Below are 19,338 nucleotides of genomic sequence, written 5' to 3' on the forward strand. Positions count from 1 at the left end.
GAGTACGAATTGGTGGGGTCCTTTTAAACTGACTTCTTGTTTCATGACTGTTTCTTTTCTTGACTGTGTGCTCTGTCCACACCATATACCTGGTAATCCCGCGGCGGTCGTACTGTTCTGCTCCTCACTGCTGCTGGCTTGCCTGAAATCATCTATCAAAATGTGCAAGCAAGTAAGGGGAGCCACTCAACAATACGAAATCACAGGTTGCACTGTTTACACTCTAAATCATGAATGTTTATCCCAATTAACAATCTTGATGATTAAGAGTCTAAAAAGATCATTCGGACGAGCTTACACGTAACCGACACGACGCGGGTGATTGTTGATGATGCGGAAGCCGAATGATCGAACAAAAGTTCTTCCGCTCGTCACACATACAGATATCTGATAATAGTCCTGCTTGTCACTAGTAATGATATAACACTGTTCGTAAGGTAATTTTTCAGTTCTCAGTTCTCACTTGTACAAGCATGTGCGTAACCGTCGCAATGCGGCTGATTGTTGAATATGCGGAAAAGCGATGATCGAATGAACGTCCTCACACTCGCTAGAAGACACTGACACTTGACTGCACTCTTTTATGGTAACAAATTTTTACTGATTCAGATTGGTTCATTCTGGGAGAGCGAACAAGGTGCAGATGATCGATGCTGTGTGATATGCAACGAGAGGAATCATAAATACATAATTGACAGCACTGCTCATTTTTTCATTACTTCTTGATGCACTTTCCTCTGAATCACTTCCATATTTCATCACTTCAATGTAACAGCATGTGTAGCAACACTTCAACCTGAATACTAGAAAAGGCCTCTCACATGCAGAGCTACACACTACACAACATAACAGTACCGTGTCCCGCACTCGACTCAACTACAGACATGGCTGCCTGCAAAGATACTCCACAACTAAGTCAGCAATGTGACAATACGCTTACATATTGACTGGAGTAAAATTGTCTTCAGTGATGAGTCCCACTTCGAGTTAAGCCCTGATTCTCCAGCTAGGACATGTCTGGAACACGTCCTGGGCAGCAGTGGGATACCAACCTGACTGTTGCCCACTTTACAGACTGGCATCCAGCAGTGATGGACTGCGGTGCCATTTCATTTCATAGCTGGAAGCTTTTGGTTGTCATCCTTGGCACCTTTACAGCACAGCAGTACATCAACAATATTCTATGCCTCGTTTTATTTCCCTCATTGGCAAGCCATACTGGACTTATATTTCTGCAAGACAATGCCTGCCTGCACACAATGAGAGTTTCTACTGCTTGTCTTCATGCTTCCCAAATGCTGACTTGGCCAGCAAGGTTGCTGAATGTCTCCAGTTGAGAAAGTTTGGAGCATTATGGGCAGAGCCCTTTACCCAGCTTAGAATTTTGTGGATCTGACATGTCAGGAGGACAGAATTAGGCACAGTATTCCTTAGGAGGCCTTCCAACAACCCTGTGAATCAGTTTCAAGGCAGATAATAGCCTGCATAAAGGCCAGAGGTGGAGAAACGGTTTATTGACTTCCTCAATTTTTGAAGCTCTTTTTCTTGAGTAAATCTTACTTTTTTTCCTGAAATTGCAATCAATTGTTTATCTGTACATGGACATATTTACTACAAAGAACAAATCAGAACTTGAAATATCTGAGTTAAGGATCTGGGGGACATATTTACTACAAAGAATAAATCAGAACTTGAAATATCTGAGTTAAGGATCTGGGGGAAAACTGTGATGGAATAAGAAATATGAAGTTCGAACTCAACGATCAATCAGGATATATACACTATTGGCTGTTAAAATTGCAACACCATAAAGGATAGAAAACAATGAAAAATTTATTTTGTGTAAACAGTGTTGCAGGAAGAACACATTATTAAATTTTTAGGTGACTAGGGAGTATCCAATGTGTGAAATACGATACACATTACTGCCCGCTCTTGCAGTAACAATGACTCTAATCTGAACACGGAGTCAAACTGAGCATCTTGGATCAGAGATATAGGTACGTCTTTCATTCTATTCCACTCTGTGCCAGAATTCAATAGTTGTAGTGACTGGGAAGTGTTGGTATGCCAGGCTCTCAACAACCCATGACACATGTTTTCAGTGGGCAATAGACCTGGAGAATGTGCTGAGTAGGGAAACAGTTTAATGACCTCTGTATTGAGGTAGACCAGGACAGCATGAGCAACGTGCAGTATTGCATTATCTAGTTGAAAAACAACAAAATGAAGTCCTCAAGTACAGAAACATGTAACACAATCATTGTCCTTAACACATCAGAGTGTAATACCTGCTGTCTAAATTACCAGCTATGCAAGCAAGAGATAATCGTGTTGTCTACCCAATGGCATTGCATACCAACAACCAGCTGCTAGGCCCATATCATAACAACAAATGCAGTCTGGCAATGTTTGTTCTCTTCAAAGCATCCGCATACAGATACTCCCTTTATGACGCTATTGGCAGAACTATTTGGGGAGCAAAATAACTGATGATGGGCAAAGTAGAGGGGATATAAAGTGTAGACTGACAATGGCAAGGAAAGCGTTTCTGAAGAAGAGAAATTTTTTAACATTGAGTATTGATTTAAGTGTCAGGTAGTCGTTTCTGAAAGTATTTGTATGGAGTGTAGCCATGTATGGAAGTCAAACATGGACGATAAATAGTTTAGACAAGAAGAGAATACAAGCTTTCGAAATGTGGTGCTACAGAAGAATGCTGAAGATTAGATGGGCAGATCACATAACTAATGAGGAGGTATTGAATAGAATTGGCAAGAAGAGGAGTTTGTGGCACAACTTGACTTGACTAGAAGAAGGGATCGGTTGGTAGGACATGTTCTGAGGCATCAACGGATCACCAATTTAGAGCTGGAGGGCAGCGTGGAGGGTAAAAATCATAGAGGGATACCAAGAGATGAATACACTAAGCAGATTCAGAAGGATGTAGGCTGCAGTAGGTACTGGGAGATGAAGAAGCTTTCACAGGATAGAGTAGTGTGGAGAGCTGCATCAAACAAATCCCAGGACTGAAGACCACAACAACAACATGCAGAACTTTGACTCATCTGAGATGACATTTTATCACTCCTGTGCTCATTGTTTTTGTTGGGTGTAGTGCTACCACCATGCCTCTCTCTGTTGCTGGGTCCAGGGAAATTGCAACAATGGCTGCCATGGTGGCATCTACCAGTGTTCTAGACATTGTCTCATTGACCATTTTGGTAGATGTCTTTCTGCTAAGATACACATTTCCTGACTCAAGTTGTGTGGTGTAGCTGTACATCCTGCGTGGCTGATGCAACAATATGTCTTATCTTCTTCAGCTCTAGTCACATGGGACCATTAAGATCCTGCATGATGCTGAATATGGCTCTCCTACAAAACCATTGATTTTGTATTCATCTTACTATAGTAGGAGCCCAATTAATGTGAGTAGCAGTATCATGCAGTGATAAACCACAGTATCAATAGGCTGCCATCCTGCTGCTGTTGAGTTCTGACAAATGCTTGTAGATGTTTTTCTTTTCTTGCACAAGGCACAACACAATCTCTCCAGAAACAGTTAACATTCAAAGGCAATTTCTAAATAAGAAACATGCTGCATAATCTTTCATATATACAAAATATAGATGATCTTAATCCTATCATGCCTTTACCGATGAACTGAATCACTAATCAGTTGCATTCCAAGAATATAGTACACTTCATTGTTGTTTTTTTATTGTTGCATTGCTGCAATTGTTATGGCCAACAGTGCACTTTGTGAAATTGTATTTTACTTTTCACTCTCAGCTGTACTTCTCCTATATTGTATGCATCAAATCCACTGATGTTTTAAATAATACATTGGAAATCATCATTTAGTAGTCACAATGATATTATATGTTGTCAGCCAGTTTTAAATATGCATATGAATTTTGGTTAAGTTCACTTACTACAAGTAATTAATTGGTAATTATTTGTCTATTCGAAGACTGAAATAGCATCAACAAGTATGAATGAAGGAACTTCTTTGTTATAACCTTTAATCACAATAATTGCGTGGATATTCGCACTCTCTCTTAGAAACAATAGCTGATCACATGATTACAACTCAGTCTCTTGTATTCGACTGCCATGCCGTGACATGCCGCCGGCACCGTTCGTAGCTAGGTGGCGCTCCCGCACTCAGCCGATTTGCGGAGCGCCTCTATCGCCGTTTGTGCGTACTGTCGTGGCGGCACTGTTAAATGTCTTGGCACTATCACAACATTCTTTTGCTCCCTACTTTATATTAACTTGTTTATTAATTTTTCATAGAAGTTCCAGTATTTATTTTCTTAATACTAACATACAGCTTCCACAATATCAAACTACTCTTTATTTGTATTTCTTTTTTGTCAGTGTGATTGTTAAGCTATTACATCAATTATTATTGTGCAGTACTGCACTTAGGAACTGAGATTCTTGTATTTCTCTTGCAATGCTTTAGGTGCCTTTCCTCTTTTGTTGTAAGATTATAAGCTACAACTTTTCATTAATGTTAACTTGTCATGGTGCTGAAAATAATGAACAATTAATTTTTACAGGCAATCCCTAAAACAAATTTTATTTACCATAAATGAAGCAATTGAGATGCTTGAAAAATGGAAAAGTTCATATTTTGAAATGCAGCTAAAAATTGAACTTTCTGGTAAAGGTCAAAGATGGGAATTTGACAAGAAGAAACTTTTTAAGGCAACTGACTACATGGCTTCTGTCTGTAGAGATCTTTACCAGTTTGCCAAGGTAAATCTAAACTTAGACAGTTTAGTTGTATGTTTAATAGCCATCTGAGGTGCTGTTTGCTGCTTCTAAATGCCATTGTATTAGTTTGTCCAATTTTATTATTTTATATTCCAATATTATAGTATTATTTTCATCAAGAAAAAGATTTTGCCAGAAAGTTTTGTTTGCTGCAAGTAGACTCTAATGTTTCGCATTAATATATCTCCTTTTTCAGAATATGTATTGGATATTTCTTTGTTAGTGGTCCTACTCCCTCTGTGACTGTTTCAGCATTTGTTTTCATATGTTAACAGTTCGTTTCTTGATTCTTTGTAGGGTACCATCTTTCAGCCTCTTATACTATGGTCTCTATGCAGCTTCCCTCCTGAGCCCTACAGTATAGTAATTTTGTTTAGTGAGAGTACTATAGATTCGATAACCTGGAGTCATCATGCCTGTAACAGGGAGCCATTAATGCAGTGGCACTTAAAACCAGCAAGTTAATGCAAGAACTGTCCATAGTTGCATCATAACTTAGAGATTACCTATATGAATAATTTGGATATATCGCCACTCACATTCTTTATTTCAGTCATTAGTTTTTTGGTCGTTGTCTGGAAGCACCAAATTTTCTATGGAAGTCACAGAGGACCTACTGTTGACATTGGAACCACTTCAATACATTCATTACCTGTCATTCTGTGAATTTACCCAACACACCAGATCACACAGCACTGGTCGCGTGAGCAAGATGCAGAATGAATACAAAAAAACAACAGCCATCAAAATAACTAGCATGACCAAGTTGTAAATCTGAAGGTTGAATGTGAGACAATGAGAGAGGACCACCAACAATAAGGTCTGAAGGGTGTGCACATTCTGCTTGAACATCAGTAAAATTTGAAAATTAAATTTTCATTAACTTTTTAATGGGACATGGCTGTTATCAAATTTGTACATGGGGAATAAAAAAGTGACAGAGGTAAACATGTTTTGTGGAGAACAGTGTGTTCTGAAACCCATTTTTGTGTGTTGCATACAGAGTGTATACTGACATAACCAAATGAGGAACTGCATGATTCTTAACTGTTATGATATAATAAAAAAAGTGTATAATAATAAAAAATAAAGTGTGTGGCTTTTTAGATATATTGAATCAATGAGATTATTTCTTCGGCACTCGGACAAGCACAATAAGGTGGGCTATGCCTGTAAACAGGTAAAGAATCCATTTATATTAGTTTCACACAAATGAAATAGTCTTTCTCTTGTGGTATATATAAGCTTACTAATTAATAATATTATGTCTGATCACCGTATCCACCTACAAAATCTTGACCGTGTCCACGTTACGTTAATCGGATCTCTGTAAATTTTCTGAAGTACGCAGGTGGACTTCAGTTCTTCTTATTACATTACAACTTGAAATAATAACTCATACAATCTTTCAGTTAGTAAAATAATACTATATTCTTCTGTTCAATGCATATAGAAAATACATACTCTCCACTTACTCACATTGTCCAAAATGGCTACCTCTGTTCACTATCCGAGAGCAAGTTCTTTCTTCCTACTGAGGGACAGGAAACACATCTTATGTTTTTTAACATTTGAAAATCAAAAATAAATGACAGTAGGCACAGGCTCTACGTCGGGCTTCCACTTCACCTTTGCCTTTAAAGAAAACAAAAACATAAAAGGTATACTGATGGAAATAAGTTTCTTTATTTAGGGAGACAGCATTCAGTAGCATTATTTATGTTGAGGCCCATAGTTTGTTCACTTGGTGCAAGTCAATGGAGTTTTAATACCCTTATGCTACTACAAGGATACCTACAAAGCTTCATTTCTTTGTCCATTACAAATTCATACACCTAAATACATTCACATTTATTTATATAACATAATGACACCTCCATGTTGTGCTAATGTCTCTGTTATTTCTTCTTAGATTTGTTAAGCTGTATAGTATGGACAGGGGAAAAATTTTACGTTTCTTAAATTGTCCTTTCACCGCATTTTAAAAATTGTTTTTCTCGCTTGCTTTTGGTTCATTGGCAGTGCAGAGAAAATATCCTTTCGGCACATGCTACCTCATTGTTCACTGCACTTACGGACAGCAGCAGCCTATTGTTTAAAGAGCTCATCGCATTGACGCAAGCACCTCGTGAACAGCAGCACTGCCCACACATCCATCATAATGTTGCTCCAGGCTTATGAAGTTGGTGTTGTATATGCCCTCCAGTCTGGAGACTGGATACGACTGATTCAGCTCCAATTCTTAAGCCAAAGAACACCAATACATCATCTCGCACCTGGCCGAGGTTTCCATCCAGTGAATTTGAGGGTAATGGCCACACTGCAGGACTCGGCATTATCTTCTGTTGTGCATTGTAGTTCAGCAGTCCTCACACATCAATTAGTGGTTATATGGATTTCCTCTGATTGCTCCATCGCACACTCATCGCATTCACTATATTCACTTTGCTGGACTGTAGCGTTTACTCTTATCATGGCTCAGCCACTATTTTCAGTATTATCAAGTCTTACTATTTTTGTATCACTTCACACATGCAAGTGTTTTACTCGTCACCGTGTTGCACTTCACATACATATGTAAATGGGTCTTCTTGAAGAATAAAATTTCACATCAAATTGACTATAGTACATGGACATAGACGTTGACAATAATTAATTTGACATATAAATTTACAATTCACATTCACATTTCATATATGGACTCTATGACATGCACCATCTTACACACTAATATGTAAATCAGAAGGAATCTTTCATTTATTCTGAATATTCGGTTTTTCTGTTCTGGTCTTGCAGGGCCCATCTACTGCACATTTTTTACCTTCACAACTAGACATAGAAAATAGTACACACATTTTTCGTAGACTAGACATTGACAGATAACAAAGTTGACAAATAAATTTACAGTTCACATCCACATTTAATATACGAGTTCCATATTAGGTACCACCTTACACACTAATAAGTAAATTAGAAGGAATCTTTCATTTACTCTGAATATTTGGATTTTCTGTTCTTGTTTTACAGGACCGACCTGTGCATTTTTACCTTCAGAGTTACACATAGATACTAGTACACACATTTTTCGTAGACTAGAAATTGACAATAACAAAGTTAACAAATAAATTCACAAATTGTGGGCTCCATGTGGTTCCCAAGTCGTGCAGTGACCGTAAACTGTAAAATTACCAAATAGGCAGTAACCAGTCGCAAAATCATGTTTTATTTATTCACTTTTGCAAATCAGTTTCAACTGATTAACAGCCATCATCAGTGTTTTCAGCCAATATGTGCCCTGAGTAGTAATACTGTCTTAAGCAGAGGTCAAATATAAAGACAGTATTACTGCTCAGGGCACATATTGGTTGAAAGCACAGATGAAGGCTGTTAATCAGTTTTAATCGACTTGCAAAAGTCAATAAATAAAACATGATTTTGTGACTGGTTGCTGCATATGTTGTAATTTTAAATAAATTTACAATTCACATCCACATTTCATATATGTGCTCCATATTAGGTACTGTTGTGACTTGCCGATCTTTGAAAGTGCCGCTGCACAGTTACGCGCATCCTCTACGTGTGGCGCTGCTGCAGCGCCACCTAAGCAGCCAGCCAGCCAGCCAGTAGCCGCTAGACTTGGACTCGGTGATGATTTGACTGTTAAAGTGTACACACGTCTTACTCTGTTTACTTGACCTGTGACTTTCATATATTGCATCTCCCTTGAAATATATTTGTTCAACTTGAAGTTATAACAGGTACCATCTTACACACAAATAAGTAAATTAGAAGGAATCTTTCATTCATTCTGAATATTTGAATTCTCTTCTCTTGTCTTGCAGGACCAACCTCTTGTCTTGCAACCAACCTCCTGCATGTTTTTACCTTCACAAATACACATAGAAAATACATTCCAGCACTACTCACTACATGGAAAAAAGAGGATTTGGTAGGATCTGCTTCATAGATCAAGCTGATCCTACGATTGTTACTTGTAGTGCATCGTTAATGTACTTATTCTGTCTCGGCATTTGATAAACTTAATACTATGTACAATATTTACAAGTACTTGTTTGTGAGTGAGTGTGCGGAATGTTTTCTCCCTTGAGAATCCTGACTTCATCACTGCTTGTTAGTCATTGTAATATTTCACATTCATGTACACATATTTCAAGCTGTATTTCTGCCTTGTTAGTGTGACAACATGTACATGTTTACCTTCATAACGTGTGACCGGTGATTTTACTGTCTTTTTGTTTTGTGTAATTCCACTCATAATTCATTCCTGCTATAGAAGAAGGTGCTTATGTTAAATGTACTTCTTTCACTTCTGCGTGTGTGAAGAACTCAGTGTTGAAAATATTGTTTCACTGTGTTTTGTGTTCATTCCTCAAACGAATTGAATGTCATATTTTCATTTATATCCACGTTATTGTTGCTGAAGCTGTAATTTAGTCGCTAAGGAAATAGTTTTCATACTAAGTCATTTTACAGTCTGATGTCTGTGTAGCAAATCACTGTGCTGTGGTGTAAGTTAGATGTACCACGTACCTTTGCTACTATTGACTTCACTGTTTCTTCTTTATTCTTCACTGCTTCTTCGAGATGTTTGTTTTCACAATTACTTACCATTCATGTATCATCATACTTCACTTTCCACTCTCATATAATCATTCATTCTGAGACTTAGAACTATGTAATCTATTCTTTCTTATGTCACCTTCATGGCCCTCTCCTATGTGACCTGTAATATTAATCTTCATATTCATTACCATATACCCATAAAATTGTTTATTAAAAATCTTCCACATAAATCTCCATTTATACCAATGTATTCCTATGGGGTTCTCACACTAGCACCACCTCCCTATTTATTTCTTCCCACAGATATAAATAAACTCCTATTACTCTAATACACTTTCATTCTCTTCCTAGTTTCGTTCCATTTGTTTCTCTGTATTGCTTTTTAAACATACAGTGCTTACATCAGTTATTTTTTTTAAGTTCATCTAATTATGTTGTGTGCATATTGATTGGTTTTCGTATTTAAGTACCTCATCTCTTGCATGTTGTATGATCCATGTTCACAGTTTTATTTTGCTGCTTATGTAATTAATAGCAACTAACAAAAGTGAGTTCTGTAATAGCAAATTTGTGAGTATGTATTCTCCTTGTGCATCAAGCTGGGTACTTCTAATGTTGTTTGAAAAGAAGTGTAGTTCCGTAAGTGCACCACTGCTCCTCTTCACCAAATCTTGTACGATATGTTATTTCATAGTTCACATCTCAGTCACACGCATTTTTCTATGTGTATATTTCAATCTACCTTTCACTTCATCACTACTTACTTGCTGTATGCAAGTTGCTTAGTTTTTATGTTCTGTGCTAATCACTTTCTTTTGAGTGGACCTGTTGTTACTTCCCTTTTAAACTGGTCTTAATCGTGTTGTGTATAGTCAGATAGGTAATAACCTGTGTATATTCTCTTCTACTTTGAATACTTATACTTATTTCTAACTATGTACATTCAGTAGCCTGTGTTAAGTTCAAAAATTTAGCATATTCTATGCCCCTTATAGTTTACTTGCGTCAGTGTGCTCCTTTTCTTAAAACTATGTATGCGTAACTTAATGATATACTCTTAACATTAGTGCTCTTTACAGTATAGTCTTCAACTTGGGAATAAATATCTCTATTCATCTTGTTTGTTTAACTGATTTATGTCATAGTAATTAGCTGAGGGGTAGTCCATTTCATATTGCTCTTGTTTTGTCCAGTTGGCTGCATGCTGTGGATGCTGATTCGCTTAAATTCTAAAATGGTTTCTGTCGCGGTGCGCAGTGTGTCTGGGCACATCAAGAGGGGACACTGAACCGAACCTTGGTTTTTGCATACTCTGCCACTACAATCAGCTGTTAGCTGCTTCGCATATAATTATCAATGTACATTCTGCTTTAAGCGCAGCTGCGCATCTCATTACACTTCACCGCTCAGGACTCTCTTTTAAAGCTCATGCGCTGCGAATCACTTTCTTTTCCATCACTCATGTTTAAGTTTTTTTTTCACCTGATGTAGTATAACTACGTCTCAAATGGTTTTCTCTCATTCAGTATTGCGTATAATTGCTTCGGTTCTTGTTGTATATTCAGTGTTTCCTTAAGGAATATCAAAAGGTTTCCTTTGCTTCTATAGATATTTAAGTCTTAAGAAAGTACAATACCAAAATTACAAGGAAAATTTCTATTCACTATGTTGCATGTAAAATAGTAGAAGAGAATTGAATATTCCTTATTGGGTAAACAGGATAGTAGAAGAGGGATAGAGTACCAGAAATATAAATATTGTACCCCTTGGCTGGAGAGGAACTGAGCACCAGTCGATTTATTCGTCAAAGAGTGGCAAACCTCCTACCTTCTGAACACCTTCATACCAAGTATACAGTAACATAATAATAAAAAGTTTACTGTAAGTTTGTCTACCAACAAGAAAGTACACTTCAAAATTACCGTATTTACTCGAATCTAAGCCACACCTTTTTTCTGGTTTTTGTAATCTAAAAAACCGCCTGTGGCATAGAATTGAGTGCAAAGCAAGTGGAAGTTCTGAAAAATGTTGGTGGGTGCACCGACAACTAACTTCTGCCGTTGAATATGTGTAGCGCTAGACAGGCATGCTTTGTGGGCACAAAGATAAATGCTGGACCCAAAACTTCTGCGCCAGTAAATAAATTTAAAAAAAAGGTGGAAGACGAGCTTTTTTTCTCCGCCCTGAGTTTCGACCACTGCATTTTCATACATTATCCAATGAAGTAAATACGAATTCCATATTGTTCATTTTCGAATGTAGCAGCATTTAAATGTACTATGAAAATCCGACTGGCAAGACTGTTTGGGATGTTTGTCAGTATGACCAACTCTATGTTCTGAATTTTTTCCTACCTGTGAGAAGAGATGGTTGCTAATAGGAACCTGATGAATTGTGAATCACATGCAGTATTCTCTTCACCATAAGAATAATACGAATATAAACATTTTGCCAGGTATTGTTTCGTGTTTGCTGCTATCTCATTTAAATCCTGCCTGCCTAATAAACTACTAAACTAGAGTGACACCACAGCAAATGCGGAAGAATATACATATCATGTCATGTTTATATTCTCATTATTCTTATGCCTAATAGTGATACAGTCAGAAATGAAGCACGGCAATTGACTAGAATTTTAAATCTAAGATGACTCTAATATCTGTGCTTCATGTAATGTACTAAAGAGGCACCTGCAAAGATTTTCAAACGGCAAAAAATTTTTGCTAAACTCTCGTTCAGAACATCTTCTGTCATACACAGTCTATTGTTTGGTTCTTGTTGATCATTATCAAAGAAGGCAGCAAAGCAAGTAACAACAAATAGCGGTCTCTTGCCATTGTTTCGCTAATGAGATGATCCCTCCTCTCTCTCTCTCTCTCTCTCTCTCTCTCTCTCTCTCTCTCTCTCTCTCTCTCTCTCTCACACAGTCTTTGGTAGCCTAAAACATTTCTCTCCCCTTGAATTTTGAGTCTCAAATTTCAGGTGCGACTTAGATTTGGGAAAATTTTTTTTCCTTGATTTCAAGTCTCATTTTTCAGGTGTGGCTTAGATTCGAGTGCGGCTTAGATTCAAGTAAATACAGTATACCACATATGCTAATGGGTATGCTGGCCTGGAATTTGTAACTTTAGATTTACTTCCCATCGCCATTATGATCTTTCAGTTCCCTACAGGTAATGTGGGTACATTTACTTTCTGCACTATCTCTTTAGACAAGCTGGTTGACATCAGGCTTGTTGACATGCCAGTATCCAAAACAACTGGTATATCTATGTTTCCCACCTTTACTTTTATTGTTGCTTGAATAATTTCAATTACCTTGTGCGTTGTTTCTTTCTCTTCAGTAAACAAATCTTCTTTCATTTCTGCTTCCTTGTCATACCTTAAAAATAGATTCCAGATGTGCTGTACATGTAGGTTTGTTTCAGCGTCTACTTCCCCTTTTCTATTTCTATCCGTGCTAGTGTTTATGTCGCTCATGTTAGTACTGTGGCACTCTGACAGTTAATTACCTTCTTCCTCTAGTCATGCTTGATTACTATTTCCTGGGGGCGGTAAAGGTATAGTTTCATTTTCTGCTGTCCCTTCTACTATGTTCACTGTATGTTCATGTGCATGCCAGATTGTGTCTTCTCTCTTGGCTCCCTTTGTTGCATATTACAATCCTGGTAATTTGCATTTCCTTGTCATCTAGTATCGAAGTTTTCTCTTGAATTTCTCCCGTCTTGGCCATGCCGTACCTATGGGCCTGATATTTATTTTTTTACCTTCGGTCACCCCGTGGCTGATGGGCAAACCGATTGTACAGATTTCCATTGTGGTGCAGTGGTGCATCAGGATGTCATTTGTTCATACACTCACAACAATTATATTTTACAAAGCCATTGCCGTTACCACAGTTGTTCCTCCCATTTGGGTTGTGTTCATTCCTCATGAATTAGATCTATTGAGTCGAGCACTGAAAGAAAATACTCGAGGTCATTTTTGGGAATGGTTATTAATTTTTCCCTAACATTTGCAGATAACTTGTACTTTAAGATTTCCAATACACTAACATGAGATATCGGATTATTCCAGTAGCGGGTCTTGTTTAGATATGTTTCAAAATAGTTCCTCAGCCCCCCGAGTTTAGGATGATATGATACTGGGTTAAATACCTCTCATCTTAATCTCTCCTGGATAGCTGTTGACCAATATTTATTTAAAATTAATTCTGAAATTGATCATTTGTCTCGTAAAGTTCCGACATCTCTGTAGTCCACAAAATGGTGTCACCCTCAGTGTGTCCTACCACATATTTGATTTTTCTGATCTTCTGTTCAAGTCCTAGGCAGTACATTCCTAAAGGTTTGGACAAACACCACCAGGTACTTTCGCTTTGTTTCGTTTGAAAATAGAGGAAACTGTTGATGTTTTATTAAACTCTAGTCCATTAACAATGCTGTCCAGCAGGGCAGAACATCATTTACATGCTGTGATGGCATATCTGTTTCACAAAAGTTTTGCCTGTAGCTTGCGGCGTGTGTTGGCATGCGGTCACGTGGCCTGGGATGGGCATTGTTGTCCGCGCCACTGATTTCTTTCACTGGCGGACAGCTGTTTATAGCTCCACTTACTGCCCCCGGCGCGATATTATTGTGCTTTGTTAGCCAATTATTTTGTCCCATAACTATTGTTCCCCTTGTCTGATGTCATGTTCTAGAAGTTTTAAAATTTCTTCTTCCTTTTCCCCCATTACTTCTTTTACCACTTCCACATAAGTACGCTGTTCGCATACACATTTTTCTGTGAACGGGTGTTTTCATCCTCTGTATTGCTCTTTACTGTTTCATAGAGTTGCACAATGTCTGAGTTGATTCTTTCATGTTCTAACTTAAGTAATACTATCCCCACTGCAATTTTCTCTACATATTTTGGCAAGGTGTCACAGAAAGAGTGCAGCTTCCTTACTTCTGATTGTCTGTGTTAACCTGCATATTCTTTTGCATTACCTGTAAATTAACCTGAGTTTCTCTGAGCTCCTGTCCACATGTGCATGTTAGTGTTTCAAATTTCTCTTCCAATATGCCTTTCAATTTCCTATCCACTTCTGTAGAGATTTGCGAAATCTGCTGTGTCAACTTCATATTCAAATTATTGAGTTCCGTGAGTAAATTTTGTACCTCACCTGAAATGTGTGTCATGCTCATATTTACCTTTCCACTCGTGGACTGTGATCATATCTGATTGCACTGTTTCCAAACTCGCCATTTTTGAATTTGCTGGGTTCAAATTGGTCTCTAAACCCGACATTTTGGAATTTGCTATGTTCAAATTAATCTCTAAACCTGACATTTTGGAATTTACTGTGTTCAAATTAGTCTCTAAATCCGACATTTTTTATTTATTTCTGTTTTCATTGCATTGATGCCTGTTTGTATCGTTTCTGTTAAGGCTCGAAATAGGGCTTGCATAATTTCCCTATTCACTTCTGGTCTACGCCTGTGAACATATGAATCTGTACTACTACACGCAATACTTTCATTTAAAATATTCTCTTGTCTTGAGGTGTCATTAATTTCATCTACTGTAATCAACGTATTGCTTGTAATGAACTGTTCCATACTCATGGGAATTGAATGCAACAATGTCATGTCACTTCCAGTACCCTAATAATCACCGCTTAATGGTTTCAAACCGCTCACTGTTGCATTTTGCAAATGCAAGTCTAGTACAGTGGCATTTTGATTTTGGAATTACATTTCCTTATTGTTTCATCCATCCATTATTGAAATCTTTTTGCATCTGCTGTCACTAAAATTATTTTCTCTATTTAGATTTTACTTCCACACTACTTCTTGCATGACAAAATGCATTTACGGCTATTTGTGATCGTAATCTCAATTGTTGTTTACTCAATATACTTTTAGTACTGTTAAAGAAATGTCATTCACTCTATTTAATTGCAACTGCGTTAACCTCTGAAGCCTTAGGTTCTGGATTTTAGGAAATAGGTGCTTGGATTTTCTATAATAGGTCTACTGTGAACGCACTTTCTATATGAATTGTGCGGTCCTACCTGATTGTTGTCTTGTAAGTGGTACTTCCTCTATTGTGCCTTGTTGCCCACTCTTGTTATTGTTGTCTCCTTCCTTCTAATTTATTTATTATTTCTTTTCCTTTCAGTTATTATTTTTTCCAGTATTACATCATTCTCTCCGTCATGTCATCAATGTACATGGAAAATAAAGAAATTAATAAACGTACATGTATATTCATTGTCTTAATAATACTAATACTCACAGTTTTGCCCACTCCGTATCGTCCTGTCATTGTTGCCACTTTATAATATAATAAAAAAATATTTAACAATAAAAAATAAAGTGTGTGGCTTTTTAGATATATTGAGTTAATGAGATTTTTTTTTGGCACTCGGACAAGCACAATAAGCTGGGCTATGCCTGTAAATGGGTGAAGAATTCTTTTATATTAGTTTCACACAAATGAAATAGTCTTTCTCTTGTGGTATATTTATGCTTACCAATTAATAATATTATGGCCGATCGCCGTATCCACCTACAAAATCTTGACGTGTCCATGTTGCATTAATTGGATCTTCGTAAATTTTCTGAAGTACAGAGGTGGGCTTCAGTTCTTCTTATTACTTTACTACTTGAAATAATAACACCTACAAGCATTCAGTTAATAAAATAAAATAAAATTAATAAAATATATTCATCTATTCTATGCACAAAGAAAACACTTAATCTTCACTTATTCACATCACCCAAAATGGCTACCGCCATTTACTAACTACTTCCTCCTACTGAGGGACAGGAAGAACATCTTATGTTTTTAACATTTGAAAATCAAAAATACATTATGGTAGGCACAGGCTCAACGCTGGGCTACCACTTCAATTTTTCTCTTTGCCTTTAAAGGAAATCAAAACATAAAGGTAATAAATGCAAAAGGTTCATCACACTGTTCAGGAGATTCGGCAATATAATGCAGAACATATTGAACCAGCCTCGTACAGAGCATGTCCAGATGCACAGTAGTCCAGTAATTCCCTCCCTCCTGTACTTCCCAGTGAGAGAGTTGTGTGTGCCAAACTGTAAAGAAATGTAAAGTAGTCATGAAGAATGAGTAATTTCAGTCCATTCCTTATTATCATGCTCTTCCTTATTGTGAAAATAATTGTCAACTGGGTTATAGAATGATGAATATTTATTACGTGATCATATAGGATCATACAGTGTAGATATCAGAATTACATTCTCAAAAAGATATTTTACAAAACATATTCTTCATTGAAGAGTTAAAATCATCTGTTCCAAGTTTCTCCTTCAGCAATCCATGCAGTACTGGAAGCTCCGTGGTATACTTGTGACATAGAGGTGTCAACTGGCAAACTCCCAACTGCCGTATGCTGCCCAAGTAGTATCACAAACAAATAATAATAAAACATTTGACATTTGAGCTGCTTAAAATCCAAGAGGTGTAGCTTCTCTTTCCCATATTTTTTAAAATGGGGTTATTATTTTCTTAAATGGAGTTGAGCAGTGCTTGATTTGTGACAGTACGCACTGATACCCTGTACCAGTACATTAAAAAAAAAAGTGCAAAAAAATGTTAAAATCTTAACAAGTCTGTATTTCAAAAACATCCCCCTTTGCCCCTGGAAGTTACAGTATCGGACTCTCTTGTTGCGAATCAAGCACTGGAGTTGGGATCTTGTTTGGCTAGTGTCATTATTTTAATAGAAAAAAGTTATAATTTGGAACTGACACAGCAACCTCATAGGTAGCAGCATAGGTTTCTGCTGGAATTAGAGACATCTATTTGTTGATAGCTGAAGTGGTGAAGTTGGGAATTATACCACTATACCTGCCATTTTTTTTTTTCACTTTCTCTATTCACTGTGGATGTTTAGCATTCTGACTGTCCCAATAATAGGGTTTTGCTTTTTAATTGTTTGAATTGCGTTCAGTGTGATTGATCATGAGTTAAAGTAATAAACACTGGCACAGAAAAGTGGTGAATGAAACTTTGTAGGGACAATCATGCCTCTGCTACAACTGAAGAACACCTCGAAAATACAACATGAAGACATTATATAGCAATAACACCCTTCCGTTTTCGCCGTCCAAATTAATGTGCTGTTTGAGACTTTTGAAACACAACCATTGCTTCTGTGGTTCCTGGGCATCGCATCAAATAATGTTGTGAAGCTGCACAATATTTCAGTGAGACAGCTGCTCGTCATCTTTGGCTGCCTACTGACATGTTGGTGTAATCGCTCACCAGTATATGGACTGGCTGTCTAGAAAAGTGTAAATGGCAAGGAGAGAGGCTATACTGTCATCATAGACAAGTCATAGAGGATGGCGACATCCGGAGCCCCTTCTTGGAGAAAAGGACCATAGTCTACACATGCTTAATATGGGAAAAGCTTGACCACAAATCACAGCCCAGCACGGGGAGTGTATTGGTGCTCAGTTTAAGTGTTCAGACTCCAATTCCCTGTCTCTGTTGACTCATATTTGTTGATCTGCGGCTGATGATTCTGGTTCCCATGCTTTGCTAAGTTGAAATCCTGTGTGTCTATTGATCATGTCATTACTTATTTGTATTTCAACTGCTTCTTTGTAAGTATTTGTTACGTGGATGAAAGGATCTTTGTCTCTCCATAGTTCATTCTATGTCCAATGTGAAGACAGTGTTCAGCAAAGCAGACTTTTCTGGATGACCCAATCTGCTGCGACATCTATGCTCAGTACATTTATCTTTAACAATGCGAAGCGTCTGGTTGTTGTATGAGTTCTCACACTGGCTTGGGATTTTATAAATCCCTTATCTCTTTAGACCTAGGTTGTCTTTCACAGAACCCAACACCATTTGCATTCATTGTGGAGTGTGTAAGACAAATTTTATTTGATGTTTCTTGAACAGTCTGACAATCTTAAAGAACACACCATCAATATTGAGTACAGAAACTATGGAATCCTCTGTTTCTTCTGGCTGTTCTTGAGGTTTAGTGCATGCAGGTTGAAATGCATTTTGAGTCTGCTTATCAGAGTACCCATTTTGAACAAACACAGAGCGAAGATGACTGAGCTCTGCTGATGAGGTCCATGGACCTGAGATAACTCTAGTTCTACAGTCAAGAGTGGGTCAGTGTGAGTTGGTTTGTGGAACACACTGTGACCCAAGGAACCACCTTCTTTTCTGTGTACCAAGATCTCTATGAACAAAGGTCTCAATTTATCTCCACTTCCATGGTGAAGAAAATGCTTGTGTGGAGAGAGTTAAGGTGTTCCAATATGCAGGAGGCTTTTTTGCCCCTAGGAGCCATACAGCACATCTCCAGAAACATTTAGGTTTCAAAAATGCCAACTGAAGTCCTTTTTTTCTCAAAGTCTTCAAAAAATGGTTCAAAAGGCTCTGAGCACTATGGGACTTAACATCTGTGGTCATCAGTCCCCTAGAACTTAGAAGTACTTAAACCTAACTAACCTAAGGACATCACACACATCCAAGCCCGAGGCAGGATTCGAACCTGCGAACGTAGCAGTCGCGCGTTTCCAGATAGATGTAAGATGTCTTTCTCCATCTTAGCTGTTACAAGTTATAGTGAATCCAGCAGAGGTGTTCATGTGAATACAGCAAAAGTCACTATTACGACAGCAGAGTCAAGACTCAAAGCCTTCAGTTTACATATAAAATCTTCTGAGTTTTGAATATGACATTCACATTTTCCTGCCAAAGGGCTCAGAAGAGAAACCAAATGTTTTGCTAGGTAATATGTTTGGTCTCCTATATTGCTCACAATGGAGCAAAGGGGAACTGCTTCCTTATGTATCATAGGCAGTCCATAAAGTCATAATGAAACTGGCACCCATACTCTTACGCTGTATTTAAGATGTTCAGGAAACTGGCTGGGGCTGAGGAGGGCAGATGTTTTCTGTTGTAGTGCATCAGTTG

The 19,338-nt window shown here is 37.7% G+C and overlaps 1 protein-coding gene across 1 annotated transcript in view; it reads left to right on the forward strand.

The window, feature by feature from the left end:
• The window catches only part of LOC126273341 (dynein axonemal heavy chain 10), a 1,458,287-nt gene that overhangs the window by 185,919 nt on the left and 1,253,030 nt on the right, over window positions 1–19,338 (forward strand). Inside the window, exon 86 of the mRNA XM_049976887.1 lies at window positions 4,572–4,770. Within this exon, the coding sequence (XP_049832844.1) occupies window positions 4,572–4,770 (199 nt within the window). The remainder of the gene's footprint in view (window positions 1–4,571; window positions 4,771–19,338) is intronic.

Source organism: Schistocerca gregaria, chromosome 5 (assembly GCF_023897955.1).
Source record: "Schistocerca gregaria isolate iqSchGreg1 chromosome 5, iqSchGreg1.2, whole genome shotgun sequence".
NCBI classification, from domain to species: Eukaryota; Metazoa; Arthropoda; class Insecta; order Orthoptera; family Acrididae; genus Schistocerca; species Schistocerca gregaria.